The sequence below is a fragment of the Trachemys scripta genome, chromosome 10 (assembly GCF_013100865.1).
Source record: "Trachemys scripta elegans isolate TJP31775 chromosome 10, CAS_Tse_1.0, whole genome shotgun sequence".
Lineage (NCBI taxonomy): Eukaryota > Metazoa > Chordata > Testudines > Emydidae > Trachemys > Trachemys scripta.
This window is the reverse complement of record NC_048307.1, coordinates 81,733,657-81,749,758: the sequence shown is the minus strand read 5'-3', so window position 1 is coordinate 81,749,758 and position 16,102 is coordinate 81,733,657. Positions and strand designations below refer to the sequence as shown.

Here is a 16,102-nt window from a genome sequence, read left to right as displayed (position 1 = left end):
GGCGGCAAAAACAGTAGAGCCGGCCCTGCGTATATGGCTGTTATCATTAGTCCTCGGATCCTAGGTATATTTCTCATCTATGTGACCTGACGGACAAAAGGTCAGATCTTCATCTGATGTAAATGAGCTCCATTGACCTCAGTAGAATTACACCCGTTTACATCAGCTGCAGGTCTGGCCCAAAGGCTTTGTAACACATGTTGTGGTTTAAAAACCCCTGTAACCACTACATTTTATTCTGAATGTTTTACGTTTCTGATCAGGAGATTTGCTCGTTTCCCCACTCCACTCAGTGGAAACCTACCAATATTTAGTGGAGCAATATTGGTAGCTTCCGGTTCCATCCATGAATTCCGGAGAAACAGATTTGGGTGCTCTCTCTGTGGTCTTTGTCTCCCTCCCTGTGCAGATTACTTCTCTGTTATGTTGAAATGAAAGCTAGATATTTTAACAAATCCATCACCAGCTAGGGATTTCATGGCTCTCACTGGGCTGGCAACGCTGACTTTCACAGCTGTAGCAGGGATAGAACTCAGGTCCTCCTATTTCAGGCAGGTGTGAGCAAAAGGAGGGGTTTATTTTTAGTTGTTCCAAACCCAAGGCCTTTGATACACTGTTCTGCAGGCTGGCACCTATCCAGCAGAGGGCAGTGGTGTACACACACCCCACCCACCAGCAAGTGCAGTAGAATATGGAAAGAAACTTACTCTGTGCATAAAACTTACTAGAAGGTTGCACCCTGTGTTGTATCTGTAGACCAAGCTCATTTAGGGTGATAGCAGATAGCAAGTGTGAAAAATTGGGACGGGGTGGGGGGTAATAGGAGCCTATATAAGAAAAAGCCCCAGATATCTGGAGTGTCCCGATAAAATCAGGACATCTGGTCACCCAAAGCTCATTGCGCACACCAGGGGCTTCTTGCCTCCCTCTGTTCCCCTCCCCCACAAGTGCTCTGTGTGCCACCCTCCCATCGCCCTCTACTTCAGGGACTCCCTACACCCTCACCCACCCCCTTCCTCATGCTACGGGTCTGAGTGCCCCATCCCCGCTTCCCCCATTCTTCCCACCACCCTGCGTGCGCTCCGGTGCCCTCTCCCTTCCCCTCACCTTTCTTTCTGTCTGGGAGCTAAGTCTTGCAAGGTGCCAGCATGTTGAAGTCTTTGGGGGGCATGAGGGGGCAGAGCTGAGAAGGGGATTACTGTTGTGCTGGAAAGTGTTAACAGCCACCATCAAAGGGTTTTCTATAGACATTCCAGAGGCAGTTGACGGTACTAGCTCTGCCGACCAGATTCCAGGGGATCCGTGGCCCCATTTTCCTCCTTCTGGTTTTCCCCCAGAGTCAGTAGGGTTCGGATCACTGGTGCCTAGAACGTTCCCTGAAATTTTGGAATTGATTGGGTGCAGCATTCTAAAGTTATCGCAGGACAGACAGACAGACAGACAGATGCCGTTGGGTCGAGTGTCAGACCTGGCTTCACTCGACCAATGACGGTTACACAATGGGGATGTCTACACAGGCACAAAAGCCCCGCGGCGCAGCCATGGCAGGCCCAGGTCAGCTGCCTCGAGCTCGTGGGACTAAAAATGCTGTGTAGACATTCGGGCTCAGGCTGGAGCCCGAGCTCTGGGACCTTCCACCCTTGCAGGGTCCCAGAGCTCAGGGTTCAGCCTGAGACTGAACACCTACACAGCAATTTTTCAGACCCAGATCCCGCCCCCACCCCTCCGAGCCTGAGTCAGATGACCCGGGCCAGCTGCGGGTTTTTTATCCCCACGTAGACACAGCGAAATAGCCTCGCAACCTCCTTCTCCTCCAAATAACCTTCTTCTTTTATCTTACGCCTCTGCACTCATGCCACATCTAATGCCGCAGCTTTGGCTCTGACTTAGAGCACGTTCTCGCCTCGGGATCACGCTAAAAGCAGCTCCCTTGCATAAATCTGCACCACCTTCTGTCGTCTGTCTGTCCTCTTATTCCAACACAGGGCCTGGAAATTCATCAACCTTTGTTCCCTACCCAGCCTCCTTGGCCTGCTGGGATGGGTGAACCTTCCATGCTGGGGGTGAAATTCACCACTTTGCAAAGGGCCAGTATGAGGCATTAAGTTCCACTGAAGACTGATTTTGAAAGGCCTTTATGCTGTACAGGGCGAGCTTCACCCTGTGTGAATTTTGCCCAGAAGCAGAAAAATGGCCAGGCTGGTTGTGCTCATATAGATTAGTTACGCATAAGCTGCTGTTAATCGTCTCCAAAAAAAAAAAAATTCAGTCCGATCTCTGGCAACCGGGCAGAAGTCAGGAGTGTTATCAATGGTACTGCTGCGCAAACCCAGAATTCCAGAATATTGCCGATATCAGTTCTCTGTGTTGTGGTCCATATAGAGACATGCCTAAACTGTAACGTTCCCAGTGGGATACAAGCTTTCCCAAAGTTTCGTGGGGGAATTGGACTCAGAGTTTTGATCCATCCCTAGTTATACGATGTAGCAGGACAGTCGATGACCAGCTGACCTGGTAGTCTGGCACCCATTTCTGCTAGCCTAGGCGTCCCGGAGGGGGCCCCAGCCCAGGCGTGTGCAGCAGGCCTCGATCCCACTTGAGTGCTCCTCTCCCTCCCCTTGGGGTTCCACTGCTATAGAGGAGCAGAGGGACAAGGTGGGGGACCCAGGCCCACCCACTCCACCACGTCCCAAGCCAGGGCCCTAGGGGTTTGATAAAGTGTCCAGACCAGCAGCTATAGATCTACCCCAAGTGACGCTTGCCCCTGCGTCACTTCCTACCAGACTGGCGCTCTTCTGTTTGGGGCCTGGTCACTGGCTTAGAAGACTCCACTTGATAATGTCCTGTTAAGGAATCTCTTTTAGGGCTTTCAGCTCCCAAAGTATGGGTAGAAAGATCCCTACTGCTAGAGCAGCCTTAACAAAGCTGTAGCCACTCCTATCCCAGCTCCCAGCATCAGCCTTTTTTCCTAGTGCCCCCTTTCCTTCCCCCCCCACCCCGCCCCCTTTCCTGGGCTACCTGTGTCAATTATTCCTCCACTTGATGCATGCCCTGCACCTGCTCAGGGTGGGTCCTCCCTGGCCCAGGAGTGCTCTATTCCATGCCCTGGTTCAGGTTGGGGTCTGTAGAGCCCATACGGTCTCCCTTCGAGAGTAAAGGACTGATTCATTCAAAGTAGCTTGAGGAAGAAACGGCGAAAGGGTGTCTAATAGAACTGGGGCGATTGCCCAGCATATACAGTCCACACAGGGAGGGAATTCTGCAGGGCAGAAGAATGAAGCCACCATAGGCTTGGAAGGAACCCTTCAGCTGAAATATACACGCATGTACCTACATTTAAACAATCTCTCCTTCAAAACCTAGTTTAACGGGAAAATGTGACACTAAGAGAACTCAACAATGCCAGAGAAAGGAAAAGAGCCTGATCATTAATCTTTTAGCATTCAAATTCTTTTCCCGGAGATCTGTCTAGACAATAAGTTAACGTGTCTCCATTCAGAAGACTGGAAATTCCACTCACTCCAAGGGTGTCATCCCTGAGGTATTCAATTCCTTAGAAATACGGGGACGTGTCGAAATACGTGGTGTTCTCATTTACATTCCAACCATTTTCTCCTTTTCGGCTCTTTCAGATTGGCTCCTACTATGGAAGTGAAATAAATTCCATCGACATTAATGGAGACGGGATGACAGATATTTTGTTGGTCGGTGCCCCCATGTACTTCAGCGAAGGCAGAGAGAGGGGGAAGGTGTACGTCTACGTTCTAAAAGAGGTAATTAAGCTGTGGTTGTTCCATCTTTGCTCCTGCCCCAGAAGAGGCTTTGGAATAGCCTGCACGTCAATTCCCCTTCCTCAAACTTGGCTACCCTCTGACGTGGTCCTCACCCTGCCCTGGGCACTCTGCCGGGGTGTGAGTACAGACAGCGTCCGGCGTCTTCCAGGGGACAATGCAGCAGCTCCTGTGGGAGAATGAAAGCATGCCGGGAAGGGGAACACTCCCATCATGCTCTGCTTGGACACTCTGGGTCCATCTACACTGAAGCTGGAGTTGATGGAGTTAGCCTGCTGAAACTAGCAGCGTAACTGTGTCAGCATGGCTGGTGGCTCAGGCTAGCCACCCGAGTACCTTCCTAGGAGCACGGACGGGACTGTAGTCAGGTGGCTAGCCCATCCACCATGGCTACGCTGCTGTTTTTAGTGCACTAGTTCAATCAGAGCTAGTGCGGTTATGTCTACCTGAGCTCTTTACCCAAGTGCTGTGTAGATATACCTACATGTACCCTAAGACAGGCAAAGGTGTCCTCTCTGCTCTGCTGGACAGAGGTGCTTTTTCAGTCCCGAGAGACAGACAGACAAGGTGCAGCTCTGCTTGGCCAGATGAACATCCGAGGGCACCTGCTCTGCTCAGATGGATGAAAGAAGAGGTGGATTGGGCCCTCAAAGTAGGTGGAACACTGCACATGGTGTCCCATTCGGCAGTCTTACCAAAAATACCAAGTGGGTATCCCAGGCTGGATGCAGGGCCATGGCACATACACATCTGGCTTGTCCAGAAGTACAGCCAAGTTGCCTTCAAAGATCACCTGGCATCTTTTGTCACAATCCAAAGGAGACACAGAACTTGGAAGCCCTTCCCAGCTGTGGCTGCTACTAGACTTTGAGCAAGTTTGCCTCTTTTTCTTGTTTATAAACCATCCTGGTTTTCTGATGTCAGCGAAGGGAATCTAGACCGTACTAAAGTGCAGCTGCATTGTCTCAGGGTCCCTTTCAACCACTCTTGTTCCAAACATATTCACAGACCTTGGGGAAGGCAATACTAGAAGTTGGATTACCTTTCCCTTTGGGAAAACGTGTTCTGGCTACTGGCCCCTTTGTCCAGCTCACACTCTGGGGATGGGCGTCTGGGTCCTGATCGAAACCCCATTTTAATCCGGGGAAAGAATCCCATTTCTTCAGTGGATTTTGTATCAGGACCCTGGGGCATCAGGGTCTTCTAGCCAGACCATCTCCTGCTCCCAGTGCCTCAAGGATGGTCCCATGGAACATGAACGGCATTTCTTCTGCCTTGTCAGCATTTTCCCGTTCCCAGAGTCCTGGTGCCTCTTGAAGGTTGCTGCCCTGCCCTTATGGAAAAGCCCTACAGAATCCAATAAAGAATGAAAAGTTTTCTTTTCTTCTTTTAAATCATCCTACGGATTTTAACAGAAAATGATAGGCCTGCAGTGGAAGCCATAGGATTGTTCAGATGGTAACAAGGGTTCCAACCAGCTAGAGAAAGGATCGGATTCTGTACAGACTCCGTGTTGCTAGACTGAAATCCCATTTTTTTTCTGTAGAACCTTTTAAATGTTATGGGATTTTCCATAAGAGCCTGTTCTGTCTTAGCCTGAGTCTGTAAAGTGCGGGATATGCTCAAAGATTGCAATGGTGTGGGCTAGGGGGAAGGGACTGTGCCTTCTCATCATTAATAAGGAAGTGGTTGGTGCTGGGTCAGAGCTTTTGGGCTCTGGAATCACCTGGTACTAGGTGCCTGAGAGGAAAATATAAATGCCCCGATGCTGGTAGTTGAGGGCACTCAACATCTCTCTGGGGACGCTTAGCATCTCAGAGGCTGTGTTTTGCTTTTCCACGTGTGTCTTTGGTTGTAGAACTTTGCCTGTAGCAATGGGTGTTTCACAATCTCAAGCAAAGGGAGGGATAGCTCAGTGGTTTGAGCATTGGCCTGCTAAACCCAGGGGGTTGTGAGTTCAATCCTTGAGGGGGCCACTTAGGAATCTGGGGCAAAATGGGTACTTGGTCCTGCTAGTGAAGGCAGGGGGCTGGACTCGATGACCTTTCAAGGTCCCTTCCAGTTCTAGGAGACAGAATATCTCCATTAATTTATTAAAGCTTTTATCCAATTATTCAAGCATGTAAATGAATGAGAAAGGAAAAATAAGACATCAGTGTGAGCTTTCGCGGTGGCATTTGCTGGTTCCTTGTTGATTCGTTGTGGGAAAGGCTCCTCTAATAACATTTCAGAATTATGCTGTCTTCCTTGTTTGGGAAATTGTTTGCAGATTGCACTACCTCTGTTATGATTTCCTCTAGGATTCCAAACTCTCTGAGGTAATGACCAAAAATAGTCTCTGTAGACAGGAAGAGCCATTCCTTCTCCTTCTCCTTCTTCTCCTCCTCTTTCTTGGACATCCTTGTAGCTTTCATGAGATTTTAAATCTTGGCAGCGCTGAAAAAAGCTGTAAGCTCAGTCTGGTTTTTATTGACAATGCAATGATAAAATTAGATCTCCCACATTGGCACTGAGTACTATCTTGAGTAGAGTAAACAGGGAAGCGCTGTTAAGGAAGAGAGATATACCTTTTAGCATGAAAGCTGATGATTTCTGTTCAGAGACACACAGTAGCAAATGTTGCATTATTTCCATAAACGCAAAGTAGGATTAACAGTAAGTGTCGCGTATGCGTGGTGACTTCAGGTCACCTCCAAGAGGAATGTTACGTTTGAAAACAACACTTGAAAAACTCCTTTTGGTCTCAGTTTGCTTTTGCTTTGTGACCTAAGGAAGCCAGTAAATAATTGGTTAGGAGGATTTTGTAACAAATGCCCTCGCCTCCCAAAAAAACATGTTGTGCACTTCCTGCTCCGTGAAGACTATAAACAGAGGCACTGTCCCTAGATTTTAACTCTTGAAAATTGGAGATTGGGCGTTACCGATGGGAGGGTCCCTCTCACTCTCCAGCAAAGGCCTGAAGTAGCTGGGTTTCAAGACCCCATTCAAGGCTCACCTGTTGGACCCATGTTTCCTTGGCTCTGGGTTGAGACGTGGCAGGTTAGGTCAGGTTATTTGATAAAGGTTTGTGCAATATGGCCAGTTGATTTCCTTTTTTAATGCAAACTGCGTCGCTAGCGGCCACAGCAATGGGTGCCTAAAACTGAAATAATAGTAATAATGCCAAGTGAATAAACAGAATTAATCTGACAAGTGAGGCTCTGTGAAATTGTCGGGGAAATTTCAGCCGAAATATTCACACAATTTTCTTGACTTGGTTTCGTGCCCTTGGTTTTTTTATTTTGGGGGAACGTTCATGAAATCAGCAATTTGGCAACGCTGCTTGTGTTCACGGTGCAGTTTTGCTTGAAATGGGCTCGTTGTCATTCTGAAACTTGATGACCACAGCACCTGTTTTGAATTTGCAATAAAATGCAAAAACGTTCAGAGCTGGAGCTGGCCTCTGCTTACATGTTCCGCACCAGCCTCACAGGCTACAATATCCAGGGATCTGCCCAGCTGTGGAATCCCCAGCCCCACCCTGTGTCCCCCCCAAAAATACAGTGCACAGGGCTGAAATGAGCCCCCAACAGGCAGGGCTCTGCTGTACACAGTGGGTGAGCACATGCCCATGCTTCTGAAATACTGCGTCCCTCCCACAGCAGAACAGGGTGCAGAGTTTGCCTCAAGATGAGCAGATCTTACAGCCGTATAGATACAGAATAATATTTGTATGTCCAGATCCCTTCCACCTAAAGATCTCAAAACACCAGACAGATATTAATGAATTAAGCTTCACAACACCCCTATGAGGAAGGTACGTGATCTTTTTTACAGATCAGTAGGCTGAAGTAGAAAGAATCTAAGTGGCTTACCAAGATGATAGAGCCAATGTTTGGTTGGGCCAGAAAAAGAATGCAGGGGTCCTGATTCTCTGTTCTGGCCAGGAGTCCGTAATGCTTGGTGTTCTTAGTTACAATGGGCAGCAATCTCTGTGGCACTTTCTTTCTCTCCTAGCTTAGGTATGTACATGGCCCCCCTCATTACTATCTTTTCACCTCACACCACTCCTGCTATTATCCCCATTTAACAGATGGGGAACTGAGGCACAGGGCGGCAAAGTGACTTGTCCAAGGTCACATAGAAAGTCTGTGGTAGAGCAGAAAATTGAACACGCGTCTCCCAAGGCTTGGGCTACTGCTCTAACCACTGAACCATTCTTTCTATCTACCTAAGGCTTTTATACTGCTGTCTGTCCTTCCACATGAAGTCAATAGCAATAGCAAAGCCCTTAGTCATGGAATTTCTGGCTCGTCTCTCTTTTTGGAGTACAGTCACTATTTAGGTTTGGGGAAGGGGAGTTGTTTGTTCTGTGGGGTTTTAGGGAGTTGGTTGATTGGTTGTCTCATGATTTGGGATTTTTTTATTCCTTCATCTTCATTGCTGTTTTTCTTTCCCCTTTGAAGGACCGGTTTGTTTTCAATGGAGCTCTGAAAGATTTGCAGAGCTACCAGAATTCTAGATTTGGTTCTTGCATCGCCTCTGTCCGTGATCTGAATCAAGACTCCTACAACGATGTTGTCATTGGTGCTCCTTTGGAAGATGACCACCAAGGAGCAATATATATCTTCCATGGCTTCAAAGAAAACCTCCTGAAGATGTATAAGCAGGTATGGTTTCCCTTGTCCCATGATTTCCCTACCAGCGAATTCCAAGAATTGTAATTTTCTCCCACTTTAGGGCCCCTTAGAGTGGTATATTTAGTGTAAATGAGAATCAGGCCCTGAAAAGGGGAACAATACAGTTTGGAATAGTTTGTGGAAATTTGACATCATTTCTGAGGTAATAGTGCCTCAGATGTTCACAAGCCAGGAGTGATCTCAATTCATCTCTGACTACCCATTTTTTCCATATCCATTTATTTCACCCTTGAGGGCTGGTCCCCACTTAGTCCGGACTTCGGACTAAGGTACGCAAATTCAGCTACGTTAATAACGTAGCTGAATTCGAAGTACCTTAGTCCGGACTTACCGCGGTCCAGACGCGGCCGGAAGTCTCCCCCCATCGACGCCGCGTACTCCTCTCGGCGAGCTGGAGTACCGGCGCCGACTGTGAGCACTTCCGGGATCGATCCGGGATCGATTTATCGCGTCTTAACCAGACGCGATAAATCGATCCCAGAACATCGATGGCGTGCCGCCGGACCAGCCGGTAAGTGAAGACTAGGCCTGAGTCTCCCATGGAGACTTTACCAACAGGAGAGGGCTAACGTTTTTCGTGTTCCTAAAAGTGAGACGTGGCAAGAGATAGTAGTGTCATATCCTCCCTTGGTCAACCTGTCCTGGGCAAGATCTACTCCTGATGCCATCTCATGGGCAGGGATGGTGTCCCTAGCCTCTCTTTACCAGAAGCAGGGAATGGGAGACAGGGGATGGATCATTTGATAATTACCTGTTCTATTCATTCCCTCTGAGGAACCTGGCATTGGTCACTGTTGGAAGACAGGATACTGCTCTAGATTGGGAATTGGTCCTGCTTTGAGCAGGGGGTTGGACTAGATGACCTCCTGAGCTCCCTTCCAACCCTGATATTCTATGATTCTATGGACCTTTGGTCTAACCCAGTATGGCCATTCTTATGTTCTTATTGTGTTACCAGAAATCAGTGAGAGGATTAAAATGGAATTCTCCCCACTACATTTAATGTGTGTCTACAAGGCAAGCTTCATTTGGTGGTGTGTAGTGCACATACGTGCGTAGCGCCCCTCGCACTGGTATAGCAGTGTAGATGGTGAGGCATGGTGAGCGTATACCTGAGCACATACCCTGCACTGCCCTCTGCTCACTCAAGCCGTGCCTTCCCGGCTACACCGCTATTTTTACCAGTGCAGTGTCCCGCTGCCTCCCTGCTACTGGAGTCTTTCCCCACCAAAGGAAAAGACTCCGGCAGTGGGGAAAGGCTCTGGCATAAGAGTTTCCCCACTACTTCCCCCCCTGCCAGAGCTTTTCCTCACCACAGGGAAAGGCTCTGACATTGGAGAGCTGCTGACAGCTTTCTGCACTACTTCCCCCCTGCCAGAGTCTATCACTAACATCACAGTGTGGACGCAGCTTGCTTTTCACTGCGATGTGTGGCTACGCATACTTCACATGATGCCGACATTGGTGTGTAGTGCAAGCACAGCCTGTGAATTATTCAGCAAGGTAAAGTACATCAGAGGTCATTGGCAAGATTACTTTTCAGAGAGAAGCTGCCATAATCAAGAACATGAACTATCGCATCTCCGAACATCTGCTATGTCTATTAGCACTTGTAATGCGTTTGCCTAGCTATCCAGTATTTTCTGTGTTTGGAAGTGAACTTGTTCTTTCCATACGTCACTAATTAATCAGAGAATCTTCTTTTGCCCAGATTGTTCTTCTTAATGTTGCTTCGCAGGCTCCAGTATAAAATCTGTCTCCAATGACAAAATCTGGAGGAAGAAGAACAGGAGTACTTGTGGCACCTTAGAGACTAACAAATTTGTTAGTCTCTAAGGTGCCACAAGTACTCCTGTTCTTTTTGCGGATACAGACTAACACAGCTTCTACTCTAAAATCTGGAGGTGAAATCCTGGCCCCATTGAAGTCAAAGGGAGTTTTGGCATTGACTTCAGTGGGCCAGGATTTCACACTCGCTGTTTAATTGTCCCATAATGTGACTGTAAAACTGGTGCCAAGATATTTCCTTCACATTTCCATGCTGAAACGCACGAGATATGAAAGATGTATTGAAAAGGAATGGGATTTTTAGAGCTTCATACAGTGGGACTGGTTTTGTAAATGAAACAGAATCATAGAAATGTCAGGGGAAGGGACCTCAAGAGATCATCTGGTCCATCCCCCTGCACTGAGACAGGATTCAAGTAGACCTAGACCATCTCTGACAGGTGTTTAACTTGTTCGTTAAAACCTCCAACCTGTTCTTCAAATCCTCAGCAGAACCATCCTCAAGAGCTAGGAAAATGGCACAGCCGCCCACTTAAACTATTTTTAGTGGGAAGTTCTGAGAGTGATACCGCTCAAAAGCAAATGTACTGTTTTCCCAACAAATTATGTAAATTTCTTTTCCTTCAGTCATTTGAAAGTGACTCACGTAGCTCTGAACGCTCTAAAGCCGGTGGTTAGTTCAGTGATCTGGGCTGAACATAACACGTAAGCATGATTACTCCACAAGATCAAACTTTAATTTCTAGATCCACTGACTTGTCAGAAAGCAAGCAGGGAGCATGTTTTGTAGAGCCATGAGCCCTGTGTGTTAGAGACTAAGGCCTGACTGACATAGGCACAGGCTTGTGCACCGGCAAGTGAATTTATGTGCATTCGCACCCACGTATGCCCATCTTCATGCACATATACTCACACTCATGCACCCACACACATGTTCGTGCATGTTCCCACACACAAATGCATACATGTGCTCACACTTACGTTTTCACACACACGTTCATGCTCACAAACATACTTTCACCTTTACACACTGCCATTCATGCTAGATTCCCAACAAATGAGTCTGAATGGAGGTCTGAAGGTGGTGCACCAAACCCACAAGGGAGTTCATCGCCTGAAACAAGAGATCCTTGTTAAAAGATAAAACCCAAGCTAGAATAGGGTACTGGAATGCAATAACCACTGGGAAACTGAGTCAAGAAGTCAGAGAAATGATTCGTTCAATATTAGTATTGTTGGAGTGAGTGAAATGAGGACTGGATGCAGAAGACTCCATTCAGATGGTATTACACTACTCAATTCAGGAAACTTAACACATTCCACCAGAGATATCTGTGAAGAATACTTGGTGTCCGCTGGTGGGACAAAGTAACCAATGGTGACGTGTTACAAAGGACTGGCCAACAGAGTGCAGAGACAATGATTCGAGAAAGAAGACTGAAGTGGTCTGGATATGTTGTATGGATGTCAAGAAACATGGCATTAGACAGACGGCGAGGGAAACGCCGGCTTGTCTCATGAGTCACAAGGCACAAGAGCATAAAATAATAATAATAGTAATAGACTACTCATGCTAGAAATGAGAGTGGATTTCTTTTTGTCCATTTCAGAGAATAGCAGCCGCAGACCTTCTTCCAGGCCTGATGTATTTTGGATGCAGTATCCATGGACAACTAGATCTAAATGAAGATGGCCTCATAGACCTAGCAATTGGCTCCCTTGGAAGTGCTGTGCTCTTATGGTAGGTTATGTCTCCGGGTTTTGTAACTGCCCTCTCACCAAAGTTCATTGAAATATGTTGTCATTTAAGGGAACAACTGATTCTCCAAAAATATGACCGATTTTATACCCTTAAAAAGCCCTGCAGTATTCTACAATAATGATCCAATATACTTAGGCTTGGAGAATTAGATTTTGTGTGTGTGTGATTTTGACAGATATCTGTATTTATTTATTTTTTGTATTTTTATCAATTCAAATGTATTATAGTTGTGCAAAATTATGGGTTGTCAGCATTTTTTTTTTACTGTTATCCATTTAAATTTTCACAGTGGCGGGAAATTATAGAGGAGGGTCAGACAATAATTATTCAATGACAGTAATCATTAGGATTCAAAAAGGTAAAGCTTTATAATCATTAAACCAGAAATTGTCAATATCACATATCAAAATATACAAAGGAAACATACTTCAATCAAATTTTAGTAAGTTCTCAAGCAGCATTTTGCTCACTTTGCTTATCTGTAAATTTCAGTTATTATTGATGGAAAGATTTTGTTGGTTTGTGTGTGTATACGGTGAAATCAACACTTACCAATAAAGATCTAATTATTCCAAGCCTAAATATTCTGAGAAGCAGCAGGGTTCTGGATCGTTTCTGTAGAATGGTATTGGAAATGTAGCTGTGCATGAAAAGGTGTCAAAACATCACTGAATTTCATAATTAATTCCCCAGGAGTTTCAACCAAAAACCAAACTTCATGTTGTTTCCCAAAGCTCTCTTGGTTTTATTTAATTCATAAATTAATACATCAAAGCATTAATTAATGTTTGGAAAGCACCTTGAAGGCAGGAGGACAGACTCTCAGCTGACGTAAATTAGCATAGCTCAGTGGAGCTACACCAAATTTATACAACCTGGAGATCTGTCCTGAAAAGTGCTACCCACTTGCAGAGGACCAAATTCTCCTCTCAGTTCTGAGCATGCAACTCCATAGAAGCCAATGGGATTACAGAGGAGAACTTGGCTGTACGTTCGTTAGTGTTATTCTTCACCTACTAGTCTGCAGTTATTTCCTCTCCCGAATCCCAGTTGAAGACTGATCATTGTACAATAGCGGCCTACGGTCTGAGCCACGTATGTCGTCACCTGAGGGCATGCTTAGCCAGGTGTCCTGCGAGTACACCTGACCCATGTGACACAGCCCTGCGTAGCGCTCTCATTCCTTGCTGTGCTCCTGGTCACTTCTCCTCCTATCCCGGTTCTAGTTCATCACTTGATCCTCTTCAAGGGCCCCACGAAACCTTACTCTGCCTCTGGATGGGATGCTTCACATCTTACTCCAGGGAGAGCCCTGCAAAACCTATGTATAGACACCCGTTTAGGTGTCCAAAGACGAGCCACAGCCCTGCGGTATAATTCGTGTACTTGTTCCCACCCTAGGTCCCGCAGTGTTGTCCAGGTCAATGCCAGCATTCGGTTTGAACCATCCAAAATCAACATCTTTAACAAAGACTGCAAGCGAAATGGGAAGGATGCCACCTGCATGTCTGCATTCGTCTGCTTCACTCCAGTCTTCCTCTCGACTCATTTTCAGATGGCAAGTGTGGGTAAGTGAAGGCTCCTGCTCTGATTTCGCCATTGCTCTTTTGCGAATCGACCTTTTCATTTGTCTTTACCTGGCCTGCATTGGTAAGAGCACTGCCAAGCTGCCCCTGTCTATTAGCAGGAGTGGAGGCGGAAGGGGAAAATGAGCTAAGAGCTTGTTAGGTGCAGGGTAGCACTAAACACATGTGCTTAGCCTCATCTGACATGACCCAGTCTCGACCCAGGCCCCACCCCTTTTCGACCTGCACACTGGCAAGTAATGGAGGAGATGTGCCAGGCCCTTTAGATCTACCACTACTCAGTGCAGGGGGCTGCACCTAGTACGTCCCCCTATTAGTGTCTGTGTGTAACCTCTGCTCACCCCTCCATTGGAGTGCAAAGTCTTGCAGTTCCTCCTCTGCCCTGTGCAGGGACTTGCAAAGTCCAAGCTTTGCCATTAGAAAATGGTGGAAATCAGAACATTAGGTGACCAAAGAGGCTCTTGTTACCGACAGTCCACGCAAACCCATGTAGGTCCCTGTGTGTAGCGGGGCAGATACCTTTTCTCCCAGGAGTGGGGTAAGCTGATTGGGGAAGAGGCCCACACCTCATCAGGCCACTACAGGCCCTGATAAAAGGGCTAAGGGAGGAGCTGGGTCAGTCTCACTCCAGCCTTGGAGTAGGAAGGGCCTGGCTGCCTGGGAGCAGGGTACCTGACGCAGAGCAGAGCTGGGGAAAGGCAAAAGGAGCTGGGGAGCTCCAGCCTGGCAACTCCCCAGGCTGAGGCCTTGGGTAAGGCCTAAGCAGATACTGGGGCTGCAGAGGTGTAGCCCGGGGATAGGCAGAGGCAGCTGGTCCCACCCCTTTGCCTGTGATGAGTGGCCATGACAGACTGCAGTCTGCCCCAGAGAACGGGGGCTAGAGGGTGACTGGCAGTAGCCACTGAGGCAAGGTGGGTGTAGAGGGTTGGGGGTTCCCCTGGGAGGGGAGACCTAGAGCCGAGGGATACTGTTGGGGCAGAACCCCGAGGTAAAAGGCACCGGGGTCCGGGAGGGACACAGGGGCCTGAGGCAGGTGAGAGACCGGCCAGCAGAGGGCACTCCAAGAGCTGGAATTGAGCTAATTCCCAAGGCAACCACCAGGAGGCGCCGTGCCGGGGAGTGCTCGATCTACTACACTGCGTTCATAAAAATGATTCCAGTCCTCAGGGCGATTAGCACGGCCAGCTCTCACCGTCGAGCAGAAAACCCAAGCTGGAGCAACAGTGAATCGCTGTGCAAGTTTTATTAAAGAAAATAACCCTCGATTGGAAAATGTGCCGCGGTTCTAGGGATTGTGATGTAGAGGGAGCAGAGGGACCCCAGCCCCCCTGAAAGGAGATGGGCCAACCGCGCCGCAGGGCCGTGCACAGCACAGTCCACCCAGCGCTCGTTCTGAGGGTAGTCGAATTCCTTCAGGACTGACCTCTGCTCTGAGCTTTGTAAAGATCCAGAAGCAAGGCCGACGAGGCTGCAGCATTCAGTCTCTCACGCTGGCTACTGCTCTGTTCTGGGACATCCTGGCTTACAAAGGGAGCCCTCCCAACCATGGGCTGTGGGAATTGTCACAATTCTCGTACAGTCTGTGTGTGTGGGAGTTTGCTGCCTTGGTCTTGCATCCACATAGTACATCTGTGGGCCATATGCCTACATACTTGGCCAATATCACAAAGAGCCTTTATGAGCCGGCCGATCCTGCTTGGCTTTAAAACACTGCACGCTGCTCTGACCTGGAGTCAACACACAGGATGCCCATGACTCAGCTAGAACAAGGAGGAAGCAAAAACAGCGTGGCCTATAATAACCCCCCAACAATGTATAGTAAAATGCTATGACAGGGGCTTATGTTATGAGTGAAATCATGTCCCCAGTGAAGGCAATGGCAAAATTCCCACTGATTTCACCGGGGCCAGGATTTTCCCCTATAATGATCAAGGCTGACATTCTGTGTGTAACTCACCCTGTCATTTTCGAGCTTGCAGAAGAGGGTGACACAGAAATGTGTTAGAAGGGAGAGGAGATGCAGAGGGTTATCTCTCAGGAGTACAGTGCTGCTGAGGACCAAAGGAAACAAGAGAAGAAAGAAGCTGAATTCTGAATGTCTTAGACTTTGGATCTTCCATCTATGTTTAGCTTTGCACTAGCAGGTATTAGGTCCTAGCACCGCACTAACACAGGCCGTTGGGGGTTTTGTCGTGGTGTGGGGAAGAGGGGGAATGTACAGCAACATTTGAGAAGAAAAATGCTCTCTCGTTACATATGTAAGGGATGACCTGCAAAGCAGAAAGGGTACTTTCAGAACCAGTACAGTGCATCATGTGGATAGATATCAGACAGCCTGTGCATTGTTAATCCGTGTCCTGAAATGACCCATTTATATGTTGGATTGTTGAAACACGAATGTAAATACTTCTAAAATGTCTGTTAAAAAGCCTAAAGTGGCTCCAGAATCCCAAATCCCTGACTCCCAGGTTCTCAGGTATTGCTGGTGTCCGCAAG

General features: G+C 47.6%; 1 protein-coding gene across 2 annotated transcripts in view; it reads left to right on the top strand.

The window, feature by feature from the left end:
* Positions 1-16,102, top strand: part of ITGA11 (integrin subunit alpha 11) — a 151,232-nt gene that overhangs the window by 86,809 nt on the left and 48,321 nt on the right. For both annotated transcript variants that reach the window (XM_034784469.1, XM_034784470.1), the window contains exons 13-16: positions 3,633-3,773; positions 8,237-8,440; positions 11,869-11,999; positions 13,422-13,588. In XM_034784469.1, the coding sequence (XP_034640360.1) occupies positions 3,633-3,773; positions 8,237-8,440; positions 11,869-11,999; positions 13,422-13,588 (643 nt within the window). The remainder of the gene's footprint in view (positions 1-3,632; positions 3,774-8,236; positions 8,441-11,868; positions 12,000-13,421; positions 13,589-16,102) is intronic.